At 35.9% G+C, this 17,279-nt stretch overlaps 1 protein-coding gene across 4 annotated transcripts in view; it reads right to left on the minus strand.

Annotated features, from left to right (window-relative positions):
• LOC143215015 (furin-like protease 1) overlaps positions 1–17,279 on the minus strand; it is a 549,701-nt gene that overhangs the window by 196,269 nt on the left and 336,153 nt on the right. The window contains exon 1 of one of the 4 annotated variants that reach the window (XM_076436689.1): positions 15,320–15,370. The exons of the other annotated variants lie outside the window; for them this stretch is intronic. Within the exon in view, the coding sequence (XP_076292804.1) occupies positions 15,320–15,355 (36 nt within the window). The 5' untranslated portion in view covers positions 15,356–15,370. Of the gene's footprint in view, positions 1–15,319; positions 15,371–17,279 lie in introns of those variants that run through there. 4 annotated transcript variants of the gene reach the window in all.

The raw sequence follows: 17,279 nt of genomic DNA on the forward strand, positions 1-17,279 counted from the left end.
TACTTTGTACACCCACTGTACATATTTTTCCAGCGAGGACTCGTTGTCTCATCTCCATCTTTTTTCTATGTTTCAATAACGATAATGAAAAGTAACTTTTAGCACCTATCTTATTCCATTTCTTTATCAATTATATACATTATAACATTGATTTTTATTGACTTGATAAGGTCGTAAAACAATTTTCATACAAAATAAAAATGATCTGTGTTAATTGCAACACATGAGCTACATAGACATCCTTTTCCTTAATAATTTGATTAAGTTGCAAATAATGCCACAGTGCTTTTATATTTTTTGAATGTTCTTATCGTTTCCCGTTTGACCCATTCGTTTGTGTCATAAATGCATCAAATCCGCAGTCTGTTTATAAGATGCGCTTTATTCTTACAATTAGTCATACAGGTCGAATGTTTATTACAGTTTTATATGTAATATGTAGACAGTGGATCTTTATGCAAAATAAAAACTTTGTACCCGAATTGCAACAAACTTAAGTGAAATGGAAATCTATTTTCTTTCTTCATATGTTTAACAGGTTGAAAATAATATGGTAGCATTTCTAAATTCTTCTAATATTTTTAGTATCTTAAATTACGCCTATTCATTTTGGTCATAAACGCATAAAATCCGCTGTCTAGTAACATGAAACATCGCCGAAATTATGTACGTTTCTAAAAAATATTTTTTGGAAACAAACAATTTTTAATTGACCGTCCGATAGAAATACAAACTCAGAATTTTCTCATGTTCAGATAGACATGATAAAACAGAAAAGTATAATGAAGTTGCAACTATTTATTCAACATACAAGCAGAGCATTTGAAAAAGAAACAAAGACGAATGATGGACACTATATAAAACAGTATAAAAAAGAATAAAAATAATTTTCCTAATTTTACTTTATTATTAACGCTGAGAAACTAAGCCCCGGTATTTATGCAGAGAATCATTTGAGCACATTCATTTGTTCAATTCTGACACATTTTTAAAAAATAATAATTTGCCTAAAATGGAAAAATTTGTTTAATCTCGCACACATAAATGAGGACAAATTATTTTTTCCGTAATATTCCGCACGAATTGAATAACATATTCTGTAGTTAATGAGTTCGACAAGTAATTGAAACATTTTATTGTAATTAGAAAATACCAATCAAATTGCCTTAAATAATTCATTAAAATCTTCGTCCGTGGACAGCCTCTGAATCCATTAAGCAGATTCGCATTTTTCGCGGCGATAAAAAAAAAGAGAAACATCGTATCCGGTATTATGCAAATTTCCGGAGTGTAGGACATGCCATTAAAATGGGAAATGACGAATGACGACGATTTAACGTCAAACAGCGGCACCTGTGGCAATCCTTTGGGTGTTGCGAGAAGTATGTAGAAGCCGGGCAGGATCTTGAAGGAACAATCTCGAGGATGCTATAGATCCTGGACCCATTCGAAGCCGCGAATTAAGTCATTAAATGATAGGTTTGCCGAGTTATTTATGACTGTAAGCTGGGAGCTTGTGTTGCCACGTGCTATAAATTATGGAAAAATTTATTGGTGGATCAGTGGCATAGAAACAAGTAATCTTAAAATATTTATTACATAGGGGAATAATACTCGAACAGAGAAAATATGGGGCACACGCTATATTCTTTAAATTGCTTTCATATTATGATTAATTTGATAATTTTGGTATAATAGCAATAATAAGAATTGTACATACTTGAACTCTTTCAGATTTAGAAGAAAAGAAACCAAATGTTAACACATTACCGACCGGTGATTATTGCATAATTTTGAAAAGTCTATGGTACATGGCTAAACACTTTTTAATGGAAACTTCGATAGCAACAGCAATTTTTATTGTGAACTAACAAGTCACCCTCAATAACGTCATCTAATAGTTTCATTTAAGATTGCAATGTAAAAGAAAATTTCTATATATGCTTTCTTTTGGCACAGCACAATTATTGAAAATCCTATTAATAGGCTTCCGGTAGGTAAAGTGTTAAATAGCTAGACTTATGATGTGCTTTTAAAATTTTTACGAATATTTTGTAAACTACTTCCGATCGCCAACACTTTAAAGGGAAATGTTGTTCAGAATATCATTGAAGTATGTTTCTTTAGACACATTAGTCATCTAAGGGTCAAGATACTGTTAACCAAATAGTAATTAACAAGTTAGTCCAATTTTACGCAAGAGTATTTTGCAATATTTTCAGTATCTACGTAGACAGTGCGGCAAAAACCATCTGTAGACTTTTATGTTAAATGTAATACCCGGAAGGCGCAAACTTGGATGTTTGCGAAGCAATTTACAATAAATTATCGCATAAATTGTGTTAAATTTCAGTAAAATTGTGTATTTTACTGTATATTCCATATATTCGCAGATGTTATGACCGCACGAAATCCACTGTCAAAATACAACATAGCTTGTGCCATACTGGCAAACATGATACCGCTGCCGCCGTTATTTAATGCAATTAATAAACTTTATTTAGAGTTTCGTTCGGTATGCCCGAGTTGACGGATACAGTGCGTAGTGATCGCGGCTTTAATAATGCTCTATATCTGTCAGATGTTTGCTGTATTAAAATGAACGAGCAAGTGAGCTAAATATGTGTTTAGAATATTTTGAAAGGATAGCTGCGCATATATTCGCATACCTCGGAACGTCGAGAGGCATTAAAATTTTCGTTGGATGCCTCGGCGATTTGCTGCTCACTTTTCATGGACACCTCATTACGCGAATTTCCAAGCAGATTTATTTCCCACGTGTCGCCGTGGCCGCTGAATCGCTTAGTCGATCTTTTTCTAGAAACGGAAAACGCAGCCAGCGGAAGACTGTAATCAAGTCCACGAAACGAAAGGAATCTAAAACATCGTTATTGGAACTAGTCTTGTCCCGTGTTTCCTCAAATCTCGTTGTTTCGTTGCAAGTAGATTTCTACATCCTCGCATCAGTCGGGAAAAATTACAATTTTTGTACGACTTTCTCTGTTGTAATAACAATACAGGGTGTCCCAAAATTCCTTCAACAGCCGGAAATGGGAGGTTCCTGAGATCATTTGATAAAAGTCTGCTCTATCGCGTGGTATAGTTCGATTTTCCGCTGGACCCTAATTTTTTGAGATAAATTGAAAAGTATCCTCAAAAATTGGTGCAAAAGTGGCGTCTCTCCGTCTTTAATCTTTGTTTAAACATGTTTAAACAATCATGATGTATTAATATTGGATATCATTGTATTCGGGAAAGTCTACAGAATCTTTTGCTGTAAAGAACACAATTCAATATCTTTTATAATAACATCACAATATTTGTTTAAAGTTGAAAAATATGTTTTTTTTCAAAGCCATGTTCTTCAAAAACTGTGCGTACAGGAGCAAAATTAAGGACAGATTCGGAATCAGCGCAAAAAACTCTATAAGAAGGACCCAACAGTATATTGAACACAAATTTGGTGTTGGACAGTGTAATTAATGGGGGTTGTGAATATTTTCGCGAGGCCAGCAGTGGATCATTAGGAACTAGATCTGGGATCGACGTCTCGTCAGTACCATTACCAGTAATTATCGATAATTTCCTCGTGATCCGTTGTAAGCACATACTCGACCGGCTGAAGAGGGCAAGGGGCGTCGTTTTGACACGAACGTTCGTACATCGGCCGTGCTCGAACAGGGCTGCAATAGATGCACCGACATCGAGTGCATGTCCGGCCCGGCGGAGTACACCGGCGCGGCGGCCACTTCCTAAAGCGCTTACTTCGCACACAGTGAATTCGATTTGCTCTCCCGCAATCCCGCCTCGATCGCGTTGCCTGTCCCGCGCAGATTGTTTCGTTTTCAATGAAAATGCGGCCCCGCCGATGGGGATTCGTTGAGCCAGCTGGAAACAGTGATGCGATCGGGCAACGCTTTCAACGTGCACGATGCAGATCCTTCCGATCGTTTCGTATCTTACTTGTTAACTCTGCGTGTACTGCACCGCCCGTAATTATTCCAACAACAGTTTTACGCGCGCCATTCAAAAACCAGCGAACAAACGTGCTTTGTTATCCTCTGCCCGGAACGCTATTTATTAGAATAATTTAAAGACCTCGCGCTGTATCGTAGCTGTGGCTGCAGTGAGTGACGAATTTCAATTGATGCTTCTTCTGGCAACCCTGCTGAGGACGCAGCTGCTAGATCGACAAACATATGTCACTTCGGTGAAGTATGTTCTCCTTTCGCATAATCATTTTTATTTAAATCCGATAATGTATCTATACATATGTATATTTATGCATATGTAGAAGATTCATTTATAATTTGTTTCATTATAATCAGACTGCGATTTTTTTTATCCGAAATCTACATCAATTGCAAGAAACAGATCACGAGTACAAATATTTTTCTTGTTTTAATAACTTCTAATCTTTCTAAATTTAATCTTTCTACTTCTCCAAATTGCACCTACTGACTTTTAACATGACAGTATTTCGTCTTTTATCAACGTTCGAACTTCCAAATAGTTATGAATTCTTTCTTTGAATTTGAAAAATTTGTTATAATATTAGGTCTTGTCTAACCATGATCTTGCATTTGACATAAAGAAAACTAAATTAATCGTGTGCATGTAACTCAAAATTATTTTGATTATGTGTATAAAATTTGTAACCAATAGAGCATGATATTCAGAAAATTTTTTATTATAAAAGCATACGGAATTGGAGTTTGTTGAGTTTGTTGTTCGTGTCAATTGAGCTCGCGAATTATTCATTTGTAATTATTGAAATGTCTGTATTGAAAGTCATAAATTATTGCAAACAAATTTACTTATCGAGGCACATATTATAATAAAAACCGTGGGAAATCTGATCAATCTGTCCATTAAAGTATGTTTCAATCATCAGAATAATGGAATGCCTTGACGCAGATACTGAATAAATCGACATTTTAAAAACTTGTCTAAATCTCACTTAAAAGAGGCGATTCCTGAAATGATTTGAAACAATTTTTACAAGCATCTTTTTTAAGGAGTTATTAACGAAAAACACAGACCAATGAGAGCACAAGCCCCGCTGGAGTCCATAATTCCTTCACAAAGCCACGGAGAACATTTTCGCAAAGGAAAATACATCAAATAAGCTCAAGAATCACCCCCTTCAAGGAAGTACAACATTGTTGGAACACCCTGTATGAAAATAGGTAGAAGCCTGAGGTGAACAATTTGGTGATCGGGAAATAGAAGATCGGTGTACAGCCCAGTATAAAATATAATGGAAATTAAGGTCTGAAATGAAAAATTGATAACAGAGAAGAATAGTCGATAAATTGAAGATTAAAAATAATTCAAAGTGGAAAGGTAACGTAAAAATCTGGCTATTAAATATAATTGACTGGGTACAGTTCCTTTGACTGGGCACCCTTAATATAGAACCCCGCTAATTCCCTTTCACCCGTTTGAACCTTCTCTAGCAGCAAAGACTTCCGACCCCGGTTTCCAGTCGTCAGTTTCTTTTAATTCAGCGGAGCCTCGGTCAAAAGAGGCAATCTCGCAAACCGTCTGATTCTGCAAACCGTAAATCGAATTCCATCAGTTTCGAAGCGACTTCCCTCGGCTGCCGCGCTCCCATTTCCCGATACGGAACCCGCAGGTTTCCGGGACGATCAACGCGAAACAGCAGCAGCTTGTAAAGGGGTTAACAAGCACGCGAGCCAAATAAGGGAGGAAAAGTCTGTCGGCTGGAGCTTGTTGACACACACGTAATCGACATGTGAATCGTAAACTGCTACAGGCCTCTGCCTGCCATTTTCCACCCCTTCTCTATCTTTCAAACGATATTTTACACTGTGTTTCTATTTGGTCGCGATGTAAATAATACAAATTATATTTTTATTATATGTATTTTGTGTTCGATATTATACAGGGTGTCTCAGCTGAAGGAGACCATCTAAATATCTCCTTTATTTTTAATGGTACAAAAAATATTTGTAGCATAATTTAAATGGTATCGAAGGAGGAATATATATATCACAGAAGAACAATTTCTTTCGTCCCGTTATTTTTCCATATTTTTTTTTCAAGGTCATCGTAATATTTTTATCGGTAAAACTTTTTTTATATTATATTATTTTATATATTATATCCATCTTATAGCGGCTGAAAAATACTTTAAATATGCCTAAGCCATTAACAACATCGAATAAAAGAAAAATAAGTTTTCACGATAAAAAATAACGATGATTAAAATGTTTCATCGGATAAAAATGTCGAGGCTCTATTTATTTAGATTTTGTGCAATTTTTATAGCAATACGTGCATGAATAAAGAAATTTATTGAATCGATTTCCATGTAAGCAACGTCATTATTTCAATAATTACAAAATTAAGAATCCAAGACCGGTTATTTGACCGGCAGTAAAATTGTGAAAATTTCAGATAGACAATTTTTCTTTTCAACGTAATATATCCCGATTATCTCCCCATCTCGACGTAATCGGTGAACATACATAGAAAAAAAAGCGAAAAAAGGCACATACAGATCGAATTGAGTAACCTCCTCCTTTTTCGAAGTCGGTTAAAAACAAAAATCGCGCGGTGGGGCATTGAAACAAATGTAACCTATTAGACTACGGTAACTGGTGGAGCCACCAAATATAGTTGCCGATCTGGTGGACGGCATCGGCAACCGGCCGGGCAACATTTGGTGGCGCCGCCACCAGCCGGGGTATTGATTTGAATGTAGCCTATTAGACAAAGCCACCAAGTTGCGCCACCAGCATCGCGAAAACATGAACAATTGACGTTCAAATTACCACCACATTTATCGTAAAATACATAAGAACACGACACAGCGTTACATCGACAGCGGGAATGAACGCTTGGTGGTACCACCAGTTACCGATTCATAAAAGCTCTTCAATTCGGTGGCGCCACCAAGTTGCCCACCAGTGGCCTAGTCTAATAACGGCCTTAAAGTCATGTAAAGAAGAATCTGCAACTCTGCTGGAGAATTGCAAAATTCGATCAAATATTAATGCAAAAAACATAATATTAATAAAACAGAAATTAATACATATAACAAATATAATACATTATATTAGAATTTGATAAAAAATATAATATCGCTAATATGATATGTTCGAATTGAATTGTTGCGGCACATAGTGTTTTACCGACATGTAGTTGAAAATCTCAAGCTGAGGAAATGACTATCATTGAACCAGCAGACAGGCGGTGGCAAGGTACACGGCATAACTCAAAGAAAATCATCGTAAGTGGCGAATACCGTGTCGCAGAGCTAGTAAACGTCACGCGCCGGTAAGATTAATCTTCTTCGAAGAAAAACCGGAGTGTCTGAGCCCGTTAACAGCGTTCGTCACTTTCTGGGGCGATGTCTGCGGCACGAAGTGAGCCAGGCTGAAAGCAATCGTGTCCAAGTTCCGTTCATCGTTCCGCGACGTGCCAGCATCGCGGTACTTCAATCCATCCCGGAACCCGCCCCCGACCCGAACCCGTCGCGGCGCATTTGCATAAAAGCGGAGAAACAAGCCGAACACGATTCAGCTGTTCCACCGGGAATCCGTGCGTTGCCACACGGCTCTCGAATGCGCCGGATGCACCGGTTGCATTGGCTTTCTCGGCCACCCGCGCACCGGGACCGCGTCTTACCATCGCTTGTCGTTATTTCGACGCTGTTAATCGAAACTTTCACTTCCCTCCAAAGTTTTCGGCTACTTCGAACTCTCCTCCTCCACCGTACCTATTACTAGACCATTTTCAACAAGAAAGAGCTCAAGTTTCGGTCCCACTTGGGGAACACACCCGAGCGCCATATTGAGTAACAGATATGCGCGCTTCTGGAAATGCTTATCCTGTCGCTCTCGAATTCCCGTGCCGTGCCACACAGTTTTCATAACGATTTCACCGAAATAATACTTAATTGTTTATTTACCTCAGTTCAGGGGTGTCTCGTTTAAGGGGCTACACTCGTTTTTCCAGGATTGTAAGGGTGCGGTATGCGCCTTCTCATTTCTCGATAATTCTCATCCCAGTATAATAGTCATTCAATATTCATTTGTCGATAAGTATGCATTTATAGGGGAGCAGCGAGGTGAGCTGTGCGGTGAAAAAAAAGAAAAACAATGAAAATAAATATGTACTTTTTCTTTAGTATGTGTCGAAATGTTGTCACGAATGTTGGTTTGTTTTCACCGCGCCGCGCCGCTATCATCGATGCGCTCCACTATAAATGCACCCTAATGCAGTAGTCAAAAGCGCTAGATAAAAGATCAATCTAGGCCACGATCGCCCTCGAAAGTCCTATTTTTACGTTTACGAGCCGTCATTTGCATTATTCGGCAGCGCAATTTGCATTTATTCACAAGCATACAGCTGCGCATGTATGTATTTTCATAAAGCTGCGACAGTTATGTACATGCAGGCGAGGTGAAAAGTGCATACATGTTACTTATTGTTAGTAATGCTTAACTCTAAAGGTAGACCAATGTAGATACATACTACAACCTGATACTTATTTGCTAAGATCGACAGGCGAACATTGCTTAGAACATTTTTAATCAATTATAAATTACTAATGCCTACTTTATATTTCCCTTATTATTCCAAGTTATGTTCTAGAAAAGAGATTACATTACCAGTATATTTTTTATTGTTTAAACATAAATACTTTGATGAGAGGGTGGATTCCTACTTATTGTCTTAGCTCTTTGAATATATGCAAGTCTTCTGTTATGTTTTATGAATATTCCTGAATGTAGTTTCAGAGTTCTAGTTGATCCAAACATTTTCTTGATCATTTTGATGATATTCGGCAGCGTAATTTGCATTATTCGGAAGCATACAGCTGCGTATACTGCGCATGTAGCGCATGTTGTATTTTCATAAAGGTGCGACAGCTACATGCTGCCGAATAATGCAAATTACGCCTCGTAACTATTAGAAATGTTTTACGAATTAAACAGTTGAAGTTGTTGAAGAGTTTTACAAATTAAAGAACTGAAGAGTTAAATTGTAAAGTAAAGAACTACATTACATTGTGATTGACAAAATAAAAGATATTGTCGAACTTCATAAAGAATTATGCTGTATTACATTTGGCAAAATAAACATTTCTTAAAGAGTTATACCGCGTTGTGATTCACAAAGTAAAAATAAAGTTTAAAAATGAAAAAATAAAATAAAAAATTGGTAAAGAATTATTCTGCATTATATTTCACAAAATAAAAATTTCGTTGAATTTGGTAAAGAGTAATACAACATTGCATTTTACATTTGACAAAATAAAAGTATTATTTGGTTTGATATTGCGTTATACGGCATCACATTTCACATAGTAACAATGTGGTCAAATTTATCAAATATAATTACACTATACCACATTTTATACAATGACGTTCCTCATAAACGTATAAACGTTCCTAATCCACTTATTACATCTGCATAAACTGAATAATTTGTCGTAACACCAATAGTTCATAATCTTCCACGGAAGCAAGAAAATCTGGTGGTGCAAATTTAATCCTTCACCATTGGGTATTGGGAAGTTTGTAATCCTAATATTAATACATTGTAATCTCAATTCTCCCGGATTAACTTTAACTAATTATGATTGCATAACAGCTACCTCTTGCCTCCTGGAATGTTTAGTCTGATTTAATTGAATCTCCAGTTAATTAATTATCCTGTGAGAGGATAAGAATAATAGAAGAGAATCCATGGCGTTATTCCATCAAAAGGATAATTATCTTTGTATGTTGTAGCATAATACATTAAGTTGAACCAAAAACTTTCGCAATGTATACGTTTAATATTGTTAGATAACACACAAGCATATAAAATTTATATTATTTATATTATAAACTAATGGTCACAAATAGTGTGATCGTCTGTTCGTTAACATTGTATTAATTCCTAAGATTTCTTTAACGTAGCTGCACAATTTGCTTTCTTAGAAAATTAGGTTGAATTTTCAATGTTTAATCGAAAGCTGAACGAACTTTCGGGACAACCTATAGTAAAGCCCTGATCTAAGAAAACTGAAATCGTAGGATCTACGCGAAACGAATATCCCCTCCACTGCGGGCCAAAACTTCTTTATTTCTCATTATATTTTTATGGGAGTTTCATCAACTTATTTATTACATTCTTCTGATTGAAATGACACTAGCACGATATAATTTGAACTGTATGTAACTGTATTCAAAAAATGCTAGAATATAAAAGTGCATAGAATTTAATAAGATTTTTATTTGTTTTGGATCTACAAGGGCTGTTCCTAATAAAAATAGGATTTTATTTCATGCCACTTTCTTAAAATACGTAGAAGAGAATAGCGAGTGATAAAGAAAGAGAAACAGCGAACGCGACGGTCGGCAAAAATGAAAAACCTTTTTATTTTCAATTTTCTTCTTGTACAACCTTTATCAAAATATTTTCCACGTGTTTCTTACTGAAATGAGTCATTTAAAAAACTCTAACAGGCTGCAGCTCCGTTAATATGCAAAATTCTAGTCCAATTCTTTGAGAACATATTTTCGTGATGTCAAGCTGTTTATGTAAACAAAAAATATGTTTTATTTTTTAAACTTGTTACACGAGAAGTCCCCTTTAAATCGTATTCGCCTTACGATCTAAGAAATGCGTTTTCTCACGCTTTTGACACTAAACACGATATCATTTGAACCGTGGTTTAGTTGTTTACACGCGCTGTCCTTTTCTACATTCGGCGCGGTCGGCGAGGACGCCAAGAAATAGTAGAACCATAGGATCTAAGAAACAGCATGGATCCGAGGGTTTTTCTTAGGTCAAGACTTTACTGCACATCGCCGGAAGTCTCTTGCGTTGTGATAAGTAAACCTACCGGAAATTCGTATACCAGCACGCAGCAGGAATGTTCTGTTGGCTACCGAACAATAATAGGAATACATTTTTGTCGTTGACATTCGCTATAACGGAGACAGGTAGGTCTTGTCGGTGACAATGGTTTATGGGAATACACAAAGGATGACCAAATGCGATATTCAGGACATTCTCGTTCTTCGCGCTCAAACGGACACTTCGTAACATCACTCCGTAAAGCTACTAAACCTCTGTGATCGTTTTACGAGACCAGTCGGATTTTCACTGTCCCTTAAAGCGACTGGTTACTCGTCGTCATCAAATCTGGCTCAAAATACTTTACGGTGGATGAAGATTGACGAGATGGAACGAAAACGATAAAACTGGCAGTACCGTTTAGTCTTTGATGAAAATTTCATTGTCTGCAGTGGAAGAAACATTTTTAGGGGATTATAGCCGATCGTCAGATAGCATAACAGTTGTCACTTCATGCCTTTATAATGAAAGTCGTGATAGTTTATTGTCGAGTACATCCGATCGTGAAAGCTAGGTTTTTCATATTTTCTTTATCTGTCTAGCGATTGTATGGGAAGAATTCCAAATGATTGTATGGGAAGAATCCCCCAAATGAAGAATTATTTTGAAATTATTTTATTTCGCAGTAAGATAAATGCTCTTCAAAGAAATTATTCAATCTAACTTTTAATAAAAGAGACACAAATTGGTCAGAATAAATGCTTTCAACCGATTCAGATATTTATTTTAGCCAAACTTTAACAAAATATAGTTAATTTTTATAACAATCAAATTTGGCGAGTTTAATTTTATGGGTAAATTCTAGAATTGAAGGAAGAATATTAAATTGATAATAATTAAATGGTTTTAGAGAATATTTCAATGAAATTAAATTTTAGAGGGGTTTCATTATACAATATTGAAATAATTTTGTGAATATCCAAATACATTTCGCATTAAAAAGAAAATTAAACCGACTTCGAAAAAATGCACTTTAATTTATGTGAATACACACGAACTTAAATACAATACAATCTTTTCGGAGGCGGCGCAAAATTGAAAATTTTCGACACTGGAAATTACGAAAATCCTTAAATTCTTCTATGTAAATATTGTATATGATTTCACATATGAATGTATCTTCTCTTCCCACTTACTGATTTCCAAGTTCATCATATTCCAATGGAATCATAATCAGCAACATCTGTCATTTGGAAAATTGTCAATTTTGCGCCGCCTCCGAAAAGATTGTATTGTAATTAGATTAAATAGAAATTATTTCATACTTTTTAGTGCGTTTTTTCGAAGTCGGTTTAATTTTTTTTTATAAAATTTTTTTATTTCGCACTTTTTAGTGGAACGAGCAGAATTTGTAGAACACCGTAGGGTTGTTTTTTCGGTCTTGGTAGTTATTTGCAATAAAAATCGCAAAGAATGAAAAAATGCAAAATTTGTTTTCAAGGGACCACCCCGGGGACACACTCTACAAAATGCAAAAGGTTTCATTCCGATTGGTCCATCCATCTCGGCGTAATCGGTGAACAAGTGAACATACATAGAAAAAAAGGCACATACAGATTGAATTGAGTAACCTCCTCCTTTTTCAAAGTCGGTTAAAAAAACATATTGGTAATGTATTTGTCATTTGAATATTTTTGTAAAATGATGTTTGCCGATCGGCGATGACCAGTACTTGTGGAGGAGGCTGTAGATCGCTAACAAACAGACCGATTAAAAAGGAAGCGGTGCTATTTGTCTTCCGGTGGGAGGCGCAAAGAGAGCAGTTATCGTCTCAATGAAAAAGCGAGTGGTTAAATGGATGTTGCGTGATGATAATCGCTGCTATCCGCGTAATGGTTCCTTTCAGGAGTGTTTCGACGGAGGTACTGCGTCCGCATTGACGCACAGTGAGAAACAATCTTCCACCGACACATGGTAGAACATCGTCCCGTCCCTCGCGGATCAACCCCTTCGAGACGTTTAGCAACAGCGCGTGTTGCGTTACGACCCTCTTTCAACGGATACTCTCGCCGCTTCTGCTCGAGGTAATTTCAAGCAAGCTAATTAAGGGATAGGGTGGCCGACCCTTCCCTGATAAAACTGGCTCGAGCTTCGAGCACCTCTTTCTCGGCAGTCATTCAGAGAACGATCTCGAAATTTGCGCCTGGTGCTTTAGATGCGCACTGCCATATCGTGACGCAACGGGAACGAGGCCGAGAAAGGGAACGGAGCGTGGCCATTTGATGGACGTTATTCGACTAATCGCTTGACTAGAGGCACCATGATCTTCGAGGCATGTATCGAATTTTTTTCGCATTCCTCCGAACTGTCGCATCACTGAATGCCGCAACCACTGCATATTTACAGGTACTTACAAAATTTAGTGTATATACGTTATACACGCCTTACTTGTTCGATTAATAAGAAACAATTTTTTTGGAAATGAAATTTTTCCATATGCAATTTTTTCAAAGTCTTAAAGTACCTAGTTAATGTTAGCTTCGTTTGCGATTTTAGTCAAGAACATTGCGGAATGTAGAAATAGTTTAGTTGTCAGTTTCAACTGTCTTTGTCGTCAATTTTTCTTATCTTGCCTCCCGACTTTTTCTTATTGGCTTCCTTAAGGGAGTAGACTCGTTTCCAGGATTGCAAGAATGCGGGATTCGCGTTCTCATTTCTGGATAATGCAAAGATGGGGGTTTTCAGTAGTCAAAAACGCTGGATAAAAGATCGATCTAGGCCGCTATCGTCCTCAAAAGTCCTATTTTTTCGTTTAAGAGGCGTGATTTGCATTATTCGGAAGCATGTAGCTATTCTCATAAAGCTGCGACAGCTACATGCTGCCGAATGATGCAAATTACACCTCATAAACGTAAAAATAGGACTTTCGAGGGCGATCGCGGCCTAGATTGATCTTTTATCTAGCGCTTTTAACTACTAAAAAATCCCATCTTTTTATCATCGAGAAATGACTACGCGCATCCAGCACCCTCTTGCAATTCTGGAAACGAGTCTCGCGCTGAGGTTCCGATGACAATGGCGAATATATGAAGGATCCGTGTTACCATAGATTGCAACAAAATATCAGCGAATATATTTCACAATGAAAAACAATCGTTATTTTATCGATTTACAAATGTTATAAGTGGTCGTTAGATTGAACTTTTTCTGTGTACACATGTAAAATCACTAGTCATTATTCCATATAAATACCATACATTATACAACAATAAACATATATGTTAAGTTGATGGTTTTTTAACAGCGGTAAGTTAACATTCCTTCGTAAAGAATATCATGATACACTTTCCTGGTACAATCAAAAATATATACTCCTATTTAAACAAGCATTCATGATTTTCTTATACAGGGTGTTGGCGTCATTACTAACCAGCATAAAAGAGGAGAAAGCTATACTGCTTTTTGTAAGCAATTTAATGGTGTCTGTAAGTTTTTTTATGTGCATTATTGAAACGAATTCATTCTTGCTGTATTTTAGGAACATTTTTTGGAATTCGTATGCATATGTGGATAATGAATTATGTGTTAATATTACAAGTATTTATCAAACTGGAAAAGGTTGTGTTTCAACATGTTGCATGCCGGAGTTCAAAATAATTGTCATAGAATTGATATTCAATCAGTACTATTGAAATTAACTAGATTACAGTTTAAAGAGAGAACTTCACTACCAAGTAACTAATAATCGTTATTAATAGACTGCGGATGTTCATGCAAAATAAAAATTTTGTTGCTTACAAGACTCAAAAGCTACATAGACATTTGTTTCTTCTTTTTCTTGAAAATAATACAACAGATCTATCCATCTATCCATCTTTTGTAATAAATGCATAAAATCCGTAGTCTAGTTGAAACGCATAAAATTGGCACGACACTGAACGTGTTAGAGTAAATTGGTTGCGAAGTACATTTTGCCGATTCACATCGAAGCGAACGGAAAGCGTAGACTATTCGCATGAAGTTAGCACAACGACGTGTAAAGTCGCGAAGCACTAAAGCGATTGTGCCAAAGACTTCGCGACACAACAGGTTTGATCGCTACTGCCAATTCCCCTCGCTCGATATAGCAATTTTGCAAGTATAGAAGATGCAGTTTTAATGGAAAGCCTAATTAAGCGGAGGAACCTATTATCTTTACCTTATTAACCATCGTCCTACCTCCGCGTTTCATCTCCTTCAGTTTTAATTATTTCATGGCATAAATTAAGCTATACTTTGTTCAATATTCGTCGAGTTAACTTCAATTTCGAGCAGGATTTTCACGAAAAATCATCTTCTTTAGATTTCCAAGCTAAAAAGCTAAATATTTGCAGGAAGTTCATCACAGAAAATTAACTTTCAATTTACCGGAGTCACGTAGAAATTTTCAACAAATATATCCGTGGTAGTTATCAATGAAATAAATTTATTTGATCTTTTTTTGTTTGTTTAAACTTACTGATACCCGTGGAAATTCAGCCAGCCGCAATGTCATTTCAATGATGTTTCGGAAAGCAACCACTCACCTGTAACAAACAAGAAATGAATGATTTAATTGCCATAAATTATAATAATTGTAGACACATATATATATATATATTTTGCCATATATTATATTCGTCGGTTTAATTGTTAATGGACAATTTGTTAGATAAATTTAACCCTTCACTGCATGATCTTTTTAATTGGGATGAAAAAATTGAAAGAATTACGTTGTTCAATGTTTTCGAATAATTATGTTATCTTATACCTTTCAATAAACAGCTTTCTATGAACCAGATAAATTGTATTATGAAATTCAAAGGACAGAAACCATTCTTATATCTGCAACAAACCTCTCGAAACGTTGAATAACATTGTGCTATGTAATTGATGTTTACTCTACAGAATTCAATAACCAGTCCCTAGACTCCAGGCTATGAATAATATTGTGCAATCGTACTGTTCAAAACAAAAATTAAATTATAAAACAACGTGATTTATCATAAACTGAATTATGAATAATACAGCTTCCGCAGCGTTGGTTTTTTTCTATGACAATAAGAAAACAATTGTAGTATCTATCAAAGTCTCAATATTTCGGATATTGCTAAATATGCCTATATTTTTCTATTCATAGTTTATATTTTTAATTTAAACTGTGATGATCTTGTAAAAGATGATCATACGACAATAAACTTGCACTCATTTTGAAGCTAGATACTTCTAGTTTATAATATATTCATTCGTGATATAGAGGGGCAAGAAACTAGACGCGTCTCTTCTAAAAAATGCTATAAATTCAAACGTCTGTGAAAACTTGGACACATTTTTTTCGTCACTAGAACCTCTACAGATTTAAAGACTGATGCCCCCGCTTTACAACGACACCTTAAAAATTGATGTACGATTTTTATTAGTCGTTTTGCAGTATACTATGAGTTACAGTAGTTACACCATGAGGGCTTTATACAACCGAAATTGTTCCTCGTTTTTGTTTCATAGAACAGTGAAAAAAATCGTGCACCAATTTTTGGGGAATCGTTGTAGAAAGCAAACTTCAATCTTCAAATCTATGGCAGTTTTATTGGTGAGAAAAATTTTTAACAGGTTTTGAAGACGCTTGAATTTGCAGCATTTCTCTATGAAAAAAACAGACAGACAAACAAGAAAGCGAGCTAATAAAAGCGTGGTAAAAATGGGAACAATACTTCAAAATATCTTAGTCAATATTAAAAATAAATCCAGACACGTGGTTGTACTATTTGCTCTTACAAGATTATCACAATTTATGTATCGACAATTTTTCAAGAATCGGAAACGCAGTGTTTAAATCATTTTTGTAAACTCCTTGTACGAAAGCATACAGAAGAAAGATTGTACAGTAAAGCCTTGATGTAAGAAAACAGAAACTGTAGGATCTACGAGAAACGAATATCCCCTCCACTGCGAGGCACTACTAATACAATTACAAAACTTCTTTAATTTTCATTACTTTTTTATGGGACTTTCGCCAACTTATTTGTGGCATTTTCCTTATTAAAATGACACTAAACACGATATCATTTGAACCGTGGTTTAATTATTTACACGCGCTGTCCTTTTCTACATTCGGCGCGGTTCGCGGAGTCACAAAGAAATAGTAGAACCACAGGATTTTCTTAGATCCAGGCTTTACTGTCTTATCGTACACCCTCAGTTCTCGTGATGTCTCAAAATAGGCTTTTTATCCCAAAATTTAAAGGCTGTTTTCAATCCCTAGCTCGGTGCAGTAAAATACAACACATGTAAAATATTTTTCGACAGGCCATATCACTAGATAGCGGATCTTATACAAAATAAAATGTTTATACATCATTCGCGTGGGAACGAAGCTAAATAAATATTTATTCCTTGTATAAATAACTTCAATTGATTGAAAATAACGTCTCCGTATTTTT

This window comes from Lasioglossum baleicum, chromosome 13 (genome assembly GCF_051020765.1).
Source record: "Lasioglossum baleicum chromosome 13, iyLasBale1, whole genome shotgun sequence".
NCBI classification, from domain to species: Eukaryota; Metazoa; Arthropoda; class Insecta; order Hymenoptera; family Halictidae; genus Lasioglossum; species Lasioglossum baleicum.